We start from the raw sequence: 19,593 nt of genomic DNA, 5'->3' as shown, positions 1-19,593 counted from the left end.
ACCTAGGGAATGCTGATAATGTCATTTGTATTATTGAATGTGGACTGTTGTAACATAAATATACATAATTGCATGTGATGTGCTTTTTCCATTTACAAACCAGTGATGTGCAGTTTCCACACTACGTGGTTTGCGAATTGGAATGCAGTTTGGGGAATAGGAGGGCAGTCGAAAATCACCCTGCCTAATGTATATTAGTTAGACAGGCTGCAATTTGCTACCCCTTGTGATTGACTGTGAATGCAAGGATTGAGGCCTGTACGAGATAGCAGAACTCCATTCCTGCATTTGCATTCCAATACAGATTTTTATAGTAGCTTGTGCTTATTAAATGGTCAGGTGCTGCATAAAAATATTTCTCATTTTGGGACATATCCGGGGTGCAGCCTCCTCCCGAGGCTGCTGCTACAACTTCAAAAGAGAAAGCTGCCTTCTCCGGGGCATCTTCCCATTTACAAATCAGCTGCAACCCCAACTGGGGTTCGGTGACTGGTCAGTGGTTTGCTAACACAATTAAGGTTACAAATCTTGATACATTCCATTGCAACCCCAGGTAGGAGGGGATGTCCCCTTCATGCTCCCACCTATTTGCAATTCAAAAGCGCCAATTCCTCCAGCATGAAATAGAATCCTTTGGCTATGAATTCTCTGGATAGGGAATCTCAGTTGACCAGGCAAGACGTGCTAGCATCAGAAAAGCAGAACCCCCAAATCACCATCAGAAAAGCAGAACCCCCAAATCACCATACAAAGTCAGGAGGTTTGTGGAACTAGCAATATATTGGGGGCAGCTCATCCCCATTTTGGCAACCCTGGCAGACCTCCGGCGTAATCTGACCAACTCTTCCACGCTGTGAACCTGGGGCTCATCGGAGGAAACAGCATTCAAGAACATTACGGAAGAATTACAGCAAGACACAGGAATGTCCTACTTTGACCCTACTAAGGAATCCAAATTAACTATTGATACCTGTTCCAGTTCTCATGCATGACAAGTGGACACGGATTGTCCTTTCCGAAAAAAGGTATGCCCACATTAATAAAGAAGCTCACACTCTTAAATGGTGCTCACTCATTTTCATTTATACTTGTGTGGCTGTATATTCACAGTTACCAAGGACCATAAACCTTTCAATCCTCTTTTTGTGGGCACCGCACTGCACCAGATGATATATTAAATGCTTCTCCTGGTCCACACAAGACATGAGAATGTGACTAAGACCAAAGCACACAGTGGCCCATAGTTCCAAGGAAAAGAGTTTAAGGGAAATCTCTAATCTCTAAACAATACTCAGTGGGAAATAATGCTAGAGTGGCCTCAGGCCAATGGCAAAGTCGAAAGACTAATGAGCACACTAAATAAAGCTATCAGTATTGACCTTGAACAGCAAAAGACCGGCGAAGATGCAATACACAAGCTTCCAGGAGCAAAACAAGTGCACACCCCACTTTCACGACAAACAACAGGACTCCAATCATGATGTTATTCCTCATGCTAAATCATGGTCTCCGATGGCACTAAATGTGTGTGCGATTCATTAGAAATGAACCTCGAACAAGGCCAAAGCAAGCAGGTTCAAAAGATGTAAGAGTGCAGACATCATGGTCGGGTACTGGGTCCTTGTGAGTAACAGGCAGAGTGGGGAAAAGGTCTGTCACCCTTTTAAAAGCCACCCACAGGGGCAGTGTTGGAGCACCTGCATCAGAGAACCGAAGACGGCCAAACAATCTGCGGCCTCAAACCAGGGAGCGGGGTTCCAAAGAGGTTTGATGATTATGAATGTTAATAATAGGAAACATTGATGCTGGAGGGTAGGAGCCACATGGTGAGTGACTGGAGGATAAAACTTCGTTTGTGTTTTAGTTAAAATAAATTTTGGGAGAAATGTAATGTGTCACGTGACACATATTTGTGACACCTGCATTAAGAATGGAGCTCTCACAATCAAATGGGACTGCTCCCAATTTTATTCAGTTTATATGGCCATTTATTTACGCTTGTATGGCATACTCCAAAAATACCAGTTCATGGTTGGGTACAAAGCTGGATGTACTAACTGCTTGACATGCATGCCGATATCCTGACACCGGGACCAGCATCAGGCATCAGTGGGTGGTGAAAAAAGTGAAGAGTGACATATAAGGACGACAGCTCATATCAATAACCCAAACCAACATCTGTCTCTTTATTGGGGTACCCATTTATTCAGGCCTTGCATTCTGCCAGTAGACCACAAAACTTGTCCAAGGCTTGTGCGAGTGGTTCATAATGTTTCTTTTTCATTGCATTGTTGTACTTTTAGTCTTGATATTTTAATCACAAACACAAAACCAGGGCCCTTCTGTGGGAATAACAATGGAGCTATGAGTCTCACAGCATCTGCCTCCTTATTGGGGTAGCCATTTATTCAGGCCTTTTATGCTGCCAACTGGAACAGACTACATTGTCCAAGGCACGTTCCCTTCTTGTATTCCATGTCACCTCAAGATCAAGAAGGCTATTTTCAGGGTTTCGAAGGAGCCAAATCACTTTCAGATTCCGAGATTCCTACAGAAGTCCTATTCTTTGGAGGAAGTGGATTCTCTGCTTCCTTAGTCCATTAAAGAGGATTCTATTTTGGCTACCCTGCTTAGCAGATCATCATTAAACCGTGATGGCTGTTCTCTATTGGATCCGGAGGGTGTAGATGTTCCAGACATCCTAGTACAGAAGGAGCAACAGTTGAAACTCTTTACTAGTATTTTCTCAGATATCATCAAAGCGGTCTTGGTCGCTTCCAGTTCAGTGGTGATGGATCATCAGAATCTGTGGCTCTGGGAGTGGAAAGCAGACTTCTTGGAGAAAGCATCTTTTTTTAAACTATGTTTTGAGAGCAAGAAGCTGCTTGGCAACCAACTGAATGATATAATGAGGAAATCTTTCAAAGTCAAGAAATATTCCTGATTGTGTAAATAGTCTTATGGGAAGGCCTTCAGACCCCAGTCTAGAGATTCCAGGGATTAGCTCAAGAAAAACTCAAAGTCTTATTCTGCTAAACACCGGAAATACCAGCATGTATACCAGGGAGGTTGCAGGAAGGATCCAATAAGGCCTGCTCATCGATGCATAGCTCCTGACTATTCCAGTCCTCCAGCCTTGGATGTGAAGGGAGGAAGGATCAAAGATTTTCTCTCAGTGGGACTAGCATGGATTGTTGGGTTCTGAAAATCATTCAGAACGGGTACTTTCTAGAGTTTGACTCCCTGCCTCCAGACTCAATGTGCATTCCTACTCCCGTCCCCAGAGATCCTGTCCAGAGGGGGGCCTTGTGGATGGGATTTCAACCTTGCTGCTCAAAAAGGTCATATTCCCTATTCCCTAGGACGAATGGAGCAAGAGGGTGTATTCCATCCTCTTTTTGGTGCAGAAAGACTCAGAGGGCTTTCCTCCTGTACCCTATTTAAGGAGGCTTAACAAATGGTCAAAACGTTTTATTTTCACACTGTAACGCTGCAGGTTATCATTACTCTGATTTCTGTTCAGGACCATCTGCTACCATCGATTTTCAGTACACTTACTTGCATGTATCTATTCATTAAGCACATCAAAGAATTCTTTGTTTCAAAGTTTGGGGGAAACCTCTTCCAGTTGCAAGTCCTCCCATTTGGGTTGAAATCTGCCTCCAGGATTTTCACCAAGATTCTGGCTCCTTTGATGGCTCTTCTGTATCGGCAGGGGATTGGATATCTGGATGATTGTCTGGCATCTGCCAGTTCAGCCCTTGAAGGAACAGAACTTGTGAATCGAATGGTGCACATGCTGATGCCTCACAGGTTTCTAATCAACATCCATAAGTCTCATGTGCGCCTTGAACTGGTGGGTGTTTTTATCAGAGCCAGATTTTGTACAGATTGGGATTTGGTTACTCTTCTAGACAGCAGGTTACCCAAAATTCAGCTCCATATTCTGGATCTCGTGAGAGATGCCTCTCCCAGGGTGTCAGACAGGATGAGAGCTTACGGGCATTTGTCAGAAACTGTATTTTTTATTTACTGGGCTTGCTGTCACCTGAACGAGCTCATTCACTTCCTGCTCCAGTTCTGGGATCACTCCTTGGAGTATATGTTTCTCTAACTTCTAGTGTCAGAGGAAATTAATCAGGAGCTGGCCTGGTGGTTTGACCCGTGGCGTCTCCTAAAGGGGATGCTCTTATGCCCTCTTCTTCCGTCTGTGCTTACTATTGATGCAACAAAACAGGTTGGGGACCATGGATGCCTTTGCATCAGGTCCAGTATCTGGGTACTAACACTCAAAGCATCTGCTCAGCCAACAGGAGGGAGCTTGAGGCAATCAGCACCAACCTGTCTTGATCAGGACAGACAATACCACAACAAAGGCCTACATTAGTCATCAGGGGAGATCAAAGGCCTTATCTCTGTCTTTCTTTTTTGGTCGCAAACTCTCTTGGAGCCAGACTTATCTCTTGTCTCTGACAGCAATATTTTCAGAGTCGTCTGAACTTCCATGCGGACGTATTGAACAGGGTGATTCCCTACTCTCAATACTTTTTGTCTCTCTCCCCGATTGCTCATTCTGATTTGTCAGATGTGGGGGTGTCCAGTAGTGGATGTGTTTGCGTCTTCCCACAACACTCTGCTTCCCAACTTTTGCTCCAGGAAGAGGGAGTCTGCAGCTTGGTGAATAGATGCTCTGCAGTGTCCTTGGCCACAGGGTCTACTGTTTGATTCATTCCTTTCCTTTGATCCAGGGGTTTCTGATTATGGTAAGGAGGGAGGAGACTCTGGTGATACTGGTTGATGCAGCCTGGGCCTGCTCGTCCTGGTTTCTTCTTCTAGTGAGGATGAGGATGAACAGGGAGTGGTGCTGCCTGCGAATGCCTCTCCTCAGATCTTCTCTGTTCTCACGTACTGGAACGTTTCACAGAACGACTTCAGTTCGAACAGTGGCCTCAGAAAATAACATCAACTGTATTCTATTAATTGCGCACCTGGTCTTTAAACACGTCTTTAGCCAATTTGATATTCAAATAGTTGCATAACTTAATTATGGATTTTGCCCCTGTACAAAAATGGCTCCACTTATGTCACAATTCAAAAGAGCACGATATTTTAAAGAGAATGTATTCCGTACATGAACATAAGCCGAACACTATCCACTTGTCTTGGAACACCCACCCACATATTTAGATAAATATAAACATATTCTGTGCGAGCAAGTCTGAAAATGTTCTGTTATGTAATACTGCCCTCCTGTGGCAACTCGATAAACTGTCTGCCATTAGATCAGTGTAAAATCATCTTGTTGTGTTGCCATGTTCACCCTAAGTGACAAGGGTATGCCCAGATGTGTGTCCCTTGCTCACTGTGCCACCGGATTCAAGCTAGCCTGGCTGAGGAGGAGTGATACCCAAAAACTGGTCCCAGGATGCTTGTTTCTGGTCCAGGGAGGACCTGGCCTGGCAGTTTGGGCTGGACTGTTCCCTTTGGGAACAGGGTCAAGAATGATTTGCATATGCCTGGGTCTAAACTGGGGTGGCATGGTGAGCAAAAGAATGATAGGCTTAACCCTGATCTGTGACTGGGAGTGAGTGTTTGAAAAGTTTCAGTACTCTGTCCATAACTTTTTTGTGTTGCTACGTCCTCCGTAAGTGCAAAAAGAACAGATGATGGACGGAATGCAGAATAAATCAAACATTCACCCCCAGTCACAGATCTGGGTTTAATCCATCAGTTTTTTAGCTTACCATGCCATGCCATTCCAGCTCAGACCCAGCCATATGCAAATCAGTCTTGACCCTGTTCCTCATGGGAACAGTCCAGCCCGAACTGCCAAGCCAGGTCCTCCCTAGACCGGAAACAAGCATCCTAGGACATGCCAAGTGCATGGGCAGGGGGCCCCATGACTCCTGCGAGCCTTTCCACCATGGAGAGGCTGGCGGGAAGGGGAGTCATAATCTCCAGGGTAGCGCTGCAAGCCACACTGCCCTGGCGGATTATAATCGCCGGGACAACGATGGCGGGAAACCGCCTGTCCCGGCAGTGCGAGCGCCGTGCTACCACCCCGGTCATAATATGGCAAATTGTACCGCCAGCCTGTTGGTGGTACAATCGCCAAAACATGGTAATGAGGGCCATAGTGTCTCAGGAAGAAGAAAGCCTGGTCTGAAGATGTAAAAATGCATTCCTTTCACAAAAATCCTTAAGGTGCATGATAACAAATACTTGTTTCTTTGCATTGGCTGTAGATGTAGAGTGGGCTTGCTTTTTAGTTTTCATTTCTTCTGCCTTAAGTAGATATTTGGGCTTTAAACTGAATATACTCATGATCTACAGAATGTGCATATATTCTCACACACTCCATCAGACAATAGATGTACGGTCTTTTGGCGGCTAATTGTGTATTAATGAAACTCAAGGATGGAGCTGGAGACTGAAAACAAAAACCTGCTGACTGTGCTCTGCCATCTGGTATAAATGGAAACGGAACGCCGCAGTGCGATACGCATACTGCATGTTACTTCCTAACATCATGATAATAATAATGGTCCCAAAAAAAGAAGGCAAACGCTCTCTTCAAACATTTTCCATTACCTGCCCTCTTTTCAATGCCTCAAATAACATATAGTTTCTTGTTGGACGAGCGAAGAAAAAGAATAATGTAAGACTCAGTTCACAAACATTGTGATCAACTTCCAGTGATCCTGTGTTTGTACGATGCTTTTCATAGGAACCTCTCTTCAGAGGAAACAGCATCTCCCAGCCCTATATCCAACTACCTGAAACACTCACACGGTCTAAAACTAACCTTGGAACAGGCTGCACTCCTCGATCAATACAAGCAACTAGCCTAGCGAGGCTAAAACCGATAAGTCTCCTGGCCAAGATAGGCTAGGCACTTCCACTTTACCTTCACATGTCTTTCTGTGAGACAATGTTCCCTATTTAGATGGAATTATTCACCTCGTTTTTTTAAGAAAGCAGAGGTTTCCACACGTTGTCTTTGCTCAGGCAAATGAGACATTGACAGAGAGGGTCTGTAGGAATAGGGACATACAAGGTGTTCACATAGGTAAAGAGGACTTTGACAGAGTATGCTGATGAAGTGCTGGTCTCGATCTCAGTTTCAGTTCACCCCCTCCCATCAGATGCAGGAATTGATTGATTATGGCAAATATCACATGTATTTAACTTCGTGGTACTGCAGTCTTGGGTTGCAGAATTGAAGTCACAGTCTGCTTTCCAGTTGACAGCTTACTCCATAACCTCTGGTGGATTCGCTAATACTGGTGAACTTCATCCCTTTGCAAAAGACCATACAGAATTGTAAGCCAGGCATACGTGTGGGCTCTCACGGCTGTAGAGACTTGCAGGTGTTAAGATAAAGATACTGCCTACAATCATTCCTCCTTCAAATAAAACTGCTCTCAGTGTCTCCACTGTACTTACAAAGAACTCCATAAGACAATAGGCAGTTTCATAGGGCCTGGGAAGCGCCCAAGATTCCTGACCAGAAGAGGAGGACAATTTGAACTCCCTAATGTGGGGAGATATTTCTGAGTAGCACAACTGCAGTATATGATGGAATGGAACAAATAAGAAACCGAAAAGCAGCCATGTTTTTTGATGAGCAAAATGTTATTATGCTTATGTTTTATTATACTTTATTATGGTTAATAGTGCAGGCACTATCCATTAGTACATGAATAAAAACCCGACAGTATATAATTGAACTGCACTTGTGCATGTTGCTAGCAGCGAGCATAAGACAATACTAACATTGCTGAACAACTCTAACATGCTTTACAATGCTCCTATTCCCCGAACACCCTAACTCTACTTCTGTTTGTTACACTATAACAGCATAGATTGGCTAATGTGCGTGTAGAGTTTATCGTATCCTGTGCACTGCATACCTGTTCACAGCTGTAACCTCAGACTTCAACCATGAAGAGAGTGTGCCTTTGGAAAATAAACATACTATCAGCTGAGCTCAGCTCCCCTCATTGGAAAAGAGTGTTCGTTCTGGCAGTCTAATTGGACTTTTCATGATAATCTGGTGCCAAGATCCTCTCCCCTTTAGTGGTCACTTCCAGAGGTTTATATAAGATATTGACTACTGACTTGTAGCTTGCGCTGCAAAATCAAGTGGGGAGTTTGCAAAATCCAGGATGCAACCGGTCTTAACTAGTGAGATGAAAATACACCAACTCGGACTACATGTTTACCTTTCATATCTACTGTTAAACCTTCAGATGGTGATATTGAGGAGTTTGTATCAGACTTGTGGGCCCTGATGTTAGGACAAATCAGTATTTAGCTGAAAATTAAATTTTCAAAAGTACTGCTAAAGATAAGGACATGCTGACTGGCAAACAGGCTGATTTAGCATTTTAAAAATGAAGTCTGGCTTGGGGGTTTATGACACTGGCTGCTATAGGATGCTCCTTGAGGGGACTCATAACAGTATTGATAGCCACCAAAGGGAGCATTTTAATAGCTGGCCAGCTCCAAAGTCCCAATAAGTGCTAATGAAAATTCTACCGTGAAGAACAAGGCATAGGGCATGGCAAGGAACAACAAACTGGCAACATCGGATTGCATTTTTGTCATGTTGACTCATCCTCATGGAGTATTCACTGCTATAATTTAAAAGGGGTAAACGGATAATGCCTTTTTTTTAATGCATTTCCGAGATTCTTGATGCTACGATGCACAGCAGGAGCCTGGTGGCACTTGCAAAGGGAAGTGGACTCAGTTTGCTTGCTTCTGTCAGTGTTTGTATACTGTTGTTCTTATTCACTGATATTTGCACAGAATTTAAAGATCTGCCTGAAAGATTATTTTTTGTCACATACGTCTGTCTCAAAGCAAAAACAAAATCTGGGAGAAACTATGATGTGGTATAAGAAATACCATCTGATATAAATATCATCTCCTAAATGCTATGTATTAATATATCATCCCGCTGGTGTAAAAATCAACACACAGTGGGATGATATTTTTGTAAATGATATTCAGTATTCAATATTTCTGTCAGATGACTTCTCACAATGATATTGTAACATACAACTGTTTGTCTTTTTTTAACAATCTATTTTATGTTCTTTCCATAGCGGTTCACCTGTTAAAAGTTTTTTTTATTTTCTTTAATTCTCTTCCTAGGGAGCCCAGCCTGATCCTTTGGAGCTGCAGAGGCAGCAAGAGCTTCATAGAAGAGCTATTGCGAAGAAAAGAGCAAAGGAGCAGCTTCGAACGAGGACCCCTGAGGCTGTGGAGGGCAGAAAGCATGTGGATGTACAGACAGGTGTAATTTTACAACTAGACTTTAAAGATTTTATTTTTCTTTGGACCTATTGGTCTTTGTTTACAAGAGAAATACCATACAACAATACAAAATGTTTCCAAAACAAAAACTAGAGTAGTTTGCATAACGGGTTGTTTACATGGCCATGGTCAGCCATGGCCATGGTCATAGCTGATGAGAATGTGCGGTATGCTAAGTCATATACTAAATTATATTTTATTCTGCTGCATGGCGACTTGTATTGAAACGTAGGGATTACTTCAAGACAATGAAAAGAACGATGGCTGCTCATTGTAGATTTGCATGAAGCGATCTTTGTGTCATGTTTTGTGTTTAAGTTCATGATCACATTGATTCCAAGGCTGGAGGGTATAGATATGGGATATGAAATGGGAAGAAACAGCATTCTTTAGATTGGGAGTTGACCTCCAGAGCTCTTTCTTGCACTTTTGAATAAAACTATGATATCCTTGTTGTGTGTGGGGATGGTCTCAGTCTTGCACATATATTCCCTTTAGGTCTCTCCTGCCGACAGAGCATGCACTGTCCATGGTAAGAGTGGTGTTTACTATAATGGGCTTGGAGCCAGCATGCTGTTTACCATTAGTTGGTATCATTGTCACTGTTCTTTTCTGCCTCCTAAGTGGCTAGTGTGTGCCAGGCGTCACTTCTTTTTCTTTCTGTGTAACATGGACCAAACACAGATTGATTTATCTTAATTATTGTCCGTCCACTGCTGTGGCTGTGATTGAGGTGCTATTTATTTGTTCAGCTCCCACCCTCCTTTGTCTGTGGTGCTTCTTACCGCTCCCACCCACCCCTTCTCAATGTTGTTTTCTTCCCTCTCCATGTTATCTCTTCTCACTCCCACCCACCCCTTCTCCATGTTGCTTTTTCTGTCTCACTTCCACCCCTTCTCCATTTTACTTCTTTCCTGTCCCACCCACCCCTATTCAATGTTAGTTCTTCCCCCCTTCTACCCACCTCTTCTCCATGTAGCCTCTTCCGCCTCCCTCCCTCCCCTTCTCCATGTTGCTTCTTTCCTCTCCACCCACCCCTTCTCCATGGTGCTTCTTTCCACTCCACCCACCCCTTCTCCATGGTGCTTCTTACTCCTCCTATCCACCTCTTCTCCATAGTGCTTCTTCCCACTCCCATCCACCCCTTCTCCATGTTGTTTCCTCCCCATCTAACCCTCCCCTTCCCCATGGTGCTTCTTCCCCATCTCCCTCTCTCCTGCTCCATGTTGCTTCTTCCCCATCTCACCCTCCCCTTCTCCATGTTGGCATTTCCCCTCTCACCCACACAATTCCACTCCAAACCATATAATTCCATTCCATGATGCGCAATTCCATGTTACTCTGTGCCACATAATTCCATGCCACTCCAATTCCACTCAATTCCACAGAATTCCATTCCATGCCATTCCACTCAATTCCAATCTGCTCCACACCGCTCCACTCAAATCCACTCCACACAATTCCACACCACACAATTCCACTCTATGCTACAGAATTCCACTCCATGCCACACAGTTCCACTCCATGCCACACTTGGACCCAGACCCAGAACCTACTCCAGCAACCTCGAAATAATCATTGACAGCAAACTGGTCATGGCCGCACAAGTCAATGCTGTTAGTGCATCCTACTTCCAAACCCTGAAAATAGATCTTTAACCCCCCAGGGTGCCGCGGGCGAGCTGGTCTCGTCTAGGCACACGCTTTCAGTGTGCCCTGGACGAGACCAGCTCATCTTGCACCCGGCCCACAGAGGGAGTGCTACCAATCCCCCCGTGGGTCCTCCACCCACACCCCTCCATCAGGGATGAAAGGGGAATCGCTTCCCCTTTCACCCCGACTCCCCCTGCTCCCCCAGTGGCGTCTGATGACATCAGCTTGCAAATCGTGCGCTGACCTCATCAGAGGTCACCTCAGATTTCAAGCACGATCCCGGAAGAGAAATGGTTTTGCATTTCTCTTCTGACCGGGAGGTGGGGTGGGAGAGACAAGAAAGGAAAGGAAAGACATTTCCTTTACTTTCCCTTCTTGTCTCTCAAAGCATTTCTGCTGCCCGATCGCAATGTGATCGGGCAGCAGAAATGCCCACTAGACACCAGTTTTTTTTTTATTTTTGTAAATTTCAGTAAGGGGAGCGGCCCCTTGGGCAAGGGCCTGCTCCCCAGGGGGGCAAATGATTTCTAGGCTATATCTGCCACTCCCTTTATGCGCAAGTATGAATAAAATAAATAATCCCTGGTGTCTTGTGGTTTCTGCCCCCCACCGGGGGCAGTTCGGACTAATTATATTAGGCTGGGCTGCACTTTTTTTTAAACTTTGGGACGCTGCCATGTAGAAAAAGCCACAAGACTTAGACACATCTGAAAACTAAACATCTGGTTGATTCCAGGGTGGTGTGCTTCACATGCACCCTGCACCATTTCCTTACCCACAATGCCCTGCAAACCTGCAACTTTGCTGGAAAGCACACATTTTTCCCACATTTTTGTGATGGAACCTTCCGGAATCTGCAGGAATTCACAAAATTCCTAACACCCAGCATTGTCTCATCTATACCAATAAAACTTCTGCTGCACTTGTCAGCCTGAATTTTTTTTTCAAACTGCCCTTTTGAACCCACTTGGTTCCCCCTCAATTTCAACATGTTTTTTGGCTCTTCCCTGTCACAAGCACTAGGCCCACCCACACAAGTGAGGTATCATTTTTACCAGGAGACTGAGGGGAACGTAGGGTGGTATGAAATTTGTCCCTGTGTGGTGATCCCACACAGAAATGTGGGAAAATTTTGATTTTTTTAGCTAAATTTGAGGTTTGCTGAGGATTCTGGGTAAGAAAACATTGCGGGATCCACGCAAGTCACACCTCCCTGGACTTCCTCTGGTGTCTAGTTTTCAGAAATGTCTGGGTTTGGTAGGTTTCCCTAGATGGCTGCTGAGCCCAGGACCAAAACCGCAGGTGCCCCCGCAAAAACAGGTAGTTTTGTATATGATAATTTTAATGTGTCCAGATAGTGTTTTGGGGCATTTGCGAGCACAAGGCCTACCCACACAGGTGAAGTACCATTTTTATCAGGAAACTTGGGGGAACGCTGGGTGGAAGGAAATTTGTGGCTCCTTTCAGGTTCCAGAACTTTCTGTCACCGAAATGTGAAGAAAAAGTGTTTTTTTAGCTAAATTTTGAGGTTTGCAAAGGATTCTGGGTAACAGAACCTGGTGAGAACACCCCATCTTGGATTCCCCTAGGTGTCTAGTTCTCACAAATGCATAGGTTTGGTAGGTTTCCCTTGGTGCCGGCTGAGCTAGAGGCCAAAATCCACAGGTAGGCACTTTGCAGAAAACACCTCTGTTTTCTTTGAGAAAATGTGATGTGTCCACTTTATGTTTTGGGGCATTTTCTGCTGCGGGCGCTAGGCCTACCCACACAAGTGAGGTACCATTTTTATCAGGAGACTTGGGGGAACATAGAATAGTAAAACAAGTGTTATTGCCCCTTCTCTTTCTCTACATTTTGTCCTTCCAAATATAAGACAGTGTGTAAAAAAGACGGCTATTTGAGAAATGCCCTGGAATTCACATGCTAGTATGGGCATCCCAGAATTCAGAGATGTGCAAATAACCACTGCTCCTCAACACCTTATCTTGTGCCCATTTTGGAAATACAAAGGATTTCTTGAAACCTATTTTTCACTCTTTATATTTCAGCAAATGAATTGCTGTATACCCCGTATAGAATGAAAACCCACTGCAAGGTGCAGCTCATTTATTGGCTCTGGGTACCTAGGGTTCTTGATGAACCTACAAGCCCTATATATCCCCGCAACCAGAAGAGTTCAGCAGACATAACGGTAATTGCTTTAAAAAATTTGACATTGCAGGGAAAGGTTACATAGTAAAATGTAGAGAAAAATGGCTGTTCTTTTAACCTCAATTTAAATATTTTTTTATTTCAGTTGTTATTTTCTCTAGGAAACCCTTGTAGGATCTATACAAATTACCCATTGCTGAATTCAGAATGTTGTCTACTTTTTAGAAATGTTTAGGTATCTGGGATCCAGCATTGGTTTCACACCCATTTCTGTCACTGACTGGAAGGAGACTGAAAGCACAAAAAAATCATAAAAATGGGGTATGTCCCAGTAAAATGCCAAAATTGGGTTGTAAAATTGGGTTTTCTGATTCAAGTCTGCCTGTTGCTGAAAGCTGGGAAGCTGGTGATTTTAGCACTGCAAACCCTTTGTTGATGCCATTTACAGGGAAAAAAACACAAGCCTTCTTCTGCAGCCCATTTTTCCCATTTCTTTAAAAAAAATGAAGTTTTCACTGTATTTTGGCTAATTTCTTGGTCTCCTTCAGGGGAACCCACAAAGTCTGGGTACCTCTAGAATCCCTAGGATGTTGGAAAGAAAAGACGCAAATCTGGCATGGGTAGCTTATGTGGACAAAAAGTTATGAGGGCCTAAGCGCTGCCTGCCCTAAAAAGCCAAAAAAGGTCTGGCACCCGAGGGGGAAAAGGCCTGGCAGCGAAGGGGTTAAATGGCTCACATTCATCACTAGAAATACTGTTGCTTAAGCTCTTGTCACCAGCAAGGCGGACTGTGGGAACATGTTCTACTCTGAGATAACCAAGCAACTCACTACATAACTACAGACCACCCATAACTCGGCAGCCAGACTCACTCTCAACCTCCCACCCAGAACTCACACCACACATCAGGGAACACCACTGGCTCCCGATACAAAAACTTGCTCAATTCAATCTCCTCACACTCTCGGACACTACACAACTCAGGGCCCACCTACCTGAACAGTCTGATCTCCTTCCCCCAACCTTGCAGATACATCTGCTCTGCAGGACTCCTACTTGCACACATCCCACGTATACACAGCACCAGATCAGGAGAACAGGCGTTCTCTCACATCACTTCTAAAGCATGAAATGGATTCCCACTTCACATCAGAGCCTCCTCCACTCTTCTTGAATTCTGCTAAAGACACAGCTTTTCAATTAAACAATCTACCATAGGCAGGGTTATGCACACACAACTGCTCAGCGCCTGGACACCTTCAAGGATGATAGGGCGATTAACGAATGCACATGACATAACAACATGGTATAACAATTCCACTCAACACAATTCCACTCCAGGGGCACAGTTTCACGGAACACTTTCCCACTCCACTCCATGCTACACAGTTCCATTCCAATCCACTTCACACATTTCCACTCCACTCCACACCATCCCACAACACACACCGCAACACTTCCACACCATTCCATTCCAAACAATGCCACACCACACAGTTCCACTCAATGCCACACAATTCCACTGTGCACATTTCCACTTAATTCCATGCCACACAATTCCACTCCATTCAATGCTACACAATTAAATTCCATGCCACACAATTACATTCCATGCCACAGAATTCCGTTCAATGCCACACAATTCCACTCCATACCACACAATTTCACTCTATGCTACACAATTCACACCACACAATTCCATGCACATAGTGTTCCACCTCAAGCCACACACTTCCACTGCAAACAATTACATTCCATTTCACCTGCACAATTCCATTCCACATAATTCTACCCAACACCACAAAATTCCACGACAGACAATTCCAATCCACACCACACAATACCACGCCAGACAATTCCAGTCCACTTACCACAGTTCCACTCTGTCACACAATTCCACTCCACTCAGCACATTTCCAGTTCACCCAACAAAATTCTAGTCCACCCCCACATTTCTATGCCACACAATTTCACTCCACTCAAAACAATTCAATGCCACACAATTCCATTCCACACCACACAATTGCACTCCACTCCCCAGCACACAATTCCATGCCACTCAACAGAATTCCATTTCACGTCATTCCATTCCACTCTGCACCACACAATTCCATGGCACCCAATTCCACGCCACCCCAATCCATGCCACACTATTCAATGCAACCCAATTTGACTGCACACTACACAATTCCATATCATGCCACAAAATTCCTCTAGACACAATTTCACACCACTCCACCATCTAAATTTCCAAGCCACACAGTTCACTCCATGCAATTCCACTTCATTCATGCCCCTCTACTCATATACATTCCACTCTGCACAATTCCACTCCACTCAACACAAGTCCCCTCCACACCACACAATTCCATGCTATTTCATGCCACCAAATTCCACTTAAGCCATGCCACACAATTACACTCCATGGCACATAATTCCTCTCCACGCCTCAACACACAACTCCATGCCATACAGTTCCACGCAATGCAACTCCACTCCATAAATTCCACTCCACTCTACACCATTCCACTCTACCCAACACAATTCCATGCCAAACAATTCCACTCAAAAGAGTTCCAATTCCAGTTAAAACGAGTCCACTCCATGCAACACAACTTCACTGACCTCTAGTCAGCGTTAACCTCACTTTCCCTGCGCAGCTCCACCTGTTGCTGCTGCCGCCTTTCACCTTCTGAGCCTGCCTGGCTTATTGGGTTTGAGGCCCTCCTCCACCCGCAGGCTCCCGCCTGCACCTCATCCCTCGTGGCCTAGTGGTTGCCTTCTGTCCCTCTCTTCGCTGCCTTCTGCCTTTTCTGTGCCCTTTTTCTGCCTTTGTGCTCTATTGCTTTTCCTCTGTTCTTTTATCCTCTTTTTCCCCTTTTAGCCTCTTTTTCCTCCTTTCTCCGTTTCCCAGCATCTCTCCTGCTGCTGCTGCCCTGCCCCTCCCAGTGGCTTGTTTCCAACCTTCCCATATCCCAGCTGAGCGACCCATCCCTTCTCCCTCACCTTCTTAATGGCGGCTGCTACGAGGTGAGTAGAGCTACTTCACTGACCTCTGGTCAGCCTTAGCCTCGCTCCCCAAGCGCAGCTCCCCCTGTTGCTGCTGCCCCATTTCACCTTCTGAGCCTGCCTGGCTCGCTGGGTTCGAGGCCCTCCTCCACCTGCATAGTCTTGCCTGCACCTCATCCCTGGTGGCCTAGTGGTTGCCTTCTGCCACCCGCAGATTCTGCGCTAGGACCCTGCATGCCCTCAACACCGGAGGCTCAGCCGTCTATCACCGTGCCTCGCCCAAGAACACCCAAGGTCCATTCTCCTGCAGCAACTGCACTTTCATCTGTCCTCACACCCTAAGCGTCCCCCCTGCTAAACCCTCCAGACATCTTAGATGTATACTACAAAACACTCGCTGCCACATCAAACATGCAATAGAAGTTTGGGACCTCCTCGACTCCATCGTCTCTGACGTTGCCTTCTTCACAGAGACCTGGATCCCCACCTCCTCAGCTCCGGACATCGCCACCGCCATCCCTGACGGCTACAAGATCATACATCATGACTGCATCAACCACCCTGGAGGAGGTGTCGCCATCGTCCACAAAAAATCACTCCTCCTCACAACCAGACCCCATTGCCGAACACCTTCACTTCCTGACCCAGACTAATCCAAATACCACCGTCCGCGGAATGCTCATTTACAGACCCCAGACCCTGCCCACCCTTCAGCGAAGCACAGGCTGACTTCATCGCCTCTTATGCCCTCACCTTAACATACTACATACTCCTTGGCAACCTCAACTTTCACCTCGACAACCACAGTGATCCAAACACTGCCACCCTCATGGAGAACCGTGCCACACTCGGACTTAAGCATCTGCTAAACCTCTCTCAACACACTAAGCAGGTCACACCCTCGACTCTGTCTTCTCCGCCAGATGCCACATCTCCTTTTCACACACCTCCGAACTCCACTGGACCGGCTACATCGTCGGTGCAGTCAACATCGAAGAGACTTCTTTTGTTGACTTCGCCACTGATGTTGAAAAAACAGACTATCTACTTCATTGTCACAAATTTCCAAAGCTTGGTCCATATTGCTATCTAGAGTCAAAACTATATATGTGTCTGCCTTTCAAGCTATTCAATCTTCTGATGATCAACAAAATCCCAGAAAACGACATAGGGAGGAAACAACTTCTTAGTCACCAAGAAGAAATAGACAAACATCTCAAGAATTGGAGCCATTACCATCTCTAGCCATCACTCCAATTATAACACTTGAACATCCAGTACATGTTCGTCTAACCCCACTTAATTTTTCACCTCAAGGAAAGTATTGAGAGCAACTTTGTTGCCTTCAGTTAGAAAGTGGAAACCTCCATCACCAATCAGGTCTACAGTCAGGTCAAATCAGGCACAGAGGAGAAGACACACTTCTCCTGAGTTTCCTCCACAAAGGAGAACAAGTTCAAGATTACGATCTAAATCTACGTATACAGATACTGATACGGATATCACATCATATACTCCTACTTCACCGGCTGAAATTTCACCAGCTAATGATATCTTCATTTTTTAAACATATTAGAGGAGCTGCAAAGTGAAATACTCCTCTTGTGACTCCTCAACCATCGGTGTCTATCATTTTGGAGACTTTACAACCTAGGTCTGCACCAAGGCCATTGTTGCTTTCGCTACCAGGTCTTTTTGAGATAGAAGAAGAAAAATTATTAACACCTGCTAGAGTGAAGGCAGTATTACCATGCTTACTGCAATCATACAGAACTCCTGATCAGGACCCAAGTTTCCTTCCAACAGATCCAAAATCAGATTTGATCATAGTGACAGCCACCAGTAAAAGATATGCTTCTGCACCAGCAGGGTCTGCTAATCCCCCCAGAAAGGGGAAGCAAACACCTCAATGTGTCAGCAGAGGGAATGTGTGAAACTGCTTCAGCACAACTGAAAAATGCAAGTTCTCTGCACTATTCAGAAGGTATCACAGAGAATTCTGGGATAGCATGAAATCCTCTGTGGATGATTTGCCAAAACATTGCCAACAAGACTGTTTGGAAATGGTGAAGGAGTGTTTACTAGTGGTAAATCAAAAAAGTAGGTCTACTGTCTATGGTGTAGAAGTTTGTGATACTGTTTTTTGTCATGGGATATCTCTTCGAAGAACTTCCTGGCTCATGGTGTCATCCTTGAAGCCAGACACTCAATCAAAAATAGCAGATCTCTCCTTTGTCAGGTACTTCCCTATTTGGCCAAGATATGAATGAGGACATGCTTCAAATGAAAATAAAGCTGAGAGTCTTAAAGCAGTTGGTCTAGACCAACAAAAAAAGATTTTATACACAACATAGGCCGAAGGAGCAGCGTTTTCTCCAGCAGATGTTCAACATCCAAATAGCTTTATCAACAGCAACAGAAGCAAAATCAAAAACAATTTCAAAGAAGATAACAAAAAACACCTCAACAAACTTTAAATTCAAGAGGAAGACATTCCTCAGAAAACAACAAACAATGTGTGAGCACTTCCCCACCGTTTACCCACTCCTGTAGGGAGAGCTCTAATGAAACACCTGCAAGAGTGGAAATACATTATAACCGACAAATGGGTTTTAATAATCATACAAAATGATTATTACATATGTTTCAAAACATTACCACCTTGTTTTCCTCCAAAACAAACATTGAAATCTCAGATCAACATCCTGAAAATTCTAATAGCCAGAAAAAAGCCATTCAAAAGGTTTTTCCTCATAAACAAAATATGGGGACATACTCAAAATATTTTCTCATAAAGAAAAAGACTCAACCCATTCAATACCGCCCAATTTTAGACATGTGTCTTCACAACAAATTTGTTTTGAACGAAAAGTTCAGGATGCTAGTACTTCATCGTATCTTCCCTCGTCAGAAAATGTGATTGACTGTGTTCAACAGATCTTCAAGGCACATATTTTCACATTCCTTTTGCAGCCCAACACAGAAAGTATCTGAGATTTCAGGTAGGAAATTCCCTCTACCAATACACTATTCTACCATTCGGTCTAAAATCCACTCCAAGAACTTTTTCAAAATGCCTGTCAATAATCGCAGTGCATCTCAGAAGAAACAAGCTTTTTATCTACACGTATTTAGAAGACTGGCTCATAAAAGCCAATACTCATTCAAAGGCAAGCAAATACTTCCAATTCACTCTAAAGCTTCTGAAGCACCTAGGTCTCACTGACAGTATGGAAAAGCCAATGGAGAAAACAGTGCAAGCTCTCACGTATTTGGAAGCATTCATAATCACAAAAACAGAGGGACATTATAAGCAGTTAAAAAAATGCACATTTTGTTGCATGAAAAATAAATCGTTTCACGCAAATGTTGTTTTCTTTTATGTGAAAATATATGAGTTAGAATAAAGATATGCAGTTGATCTGGCCTACAGTGGTCCTAGTAAAGGATTTCATAC

The 19,593-nt window shown here is 44.3% G+C and overlaps 1 protein-coding gene across 1 annotated transcript in view; it reads left to right on the top strand.

The window, feature by feature from the left end:
• Positions 1 to 19,593, top strand: part of RSPH3 (radial spoke head 3) — a 78,451-nt gene that overhangs the window by 18,485 nt on the left and 40,373 nt on the right. Inside the window, exon 3 of the mRNA XM_069234592.1 lies at positions 9,163 to 9,304. Within this exon, the coding sequence (XP_069090693.1) occupies positions 9,163 to 9,304 (142 nt within the window). The remainder of the gene's footprint in view (positions 1 to 9,162; positions 9,305 to 19,593) is intronic.

The sequence above is a fragment of the Pleurodeles waltl genome, chromosome 5 (assembly GCF_031143425.1).
Source record: "Pleurodeles waltl isolate 20211129_DDA chromosome 5, aPleWal1.hap1.20221129, whole genome shotgun sequence".
NCBI lineage: Eukaryota > Metazoa > Chordata > Amphibia > Caudata > Salamandridae > Pleurodeles > Pleurodeles waltl.
Note: the sequence above shows the minus strand (reverse complement) of the source record. Positions and strands in the feature narration are given on the sequence as shown.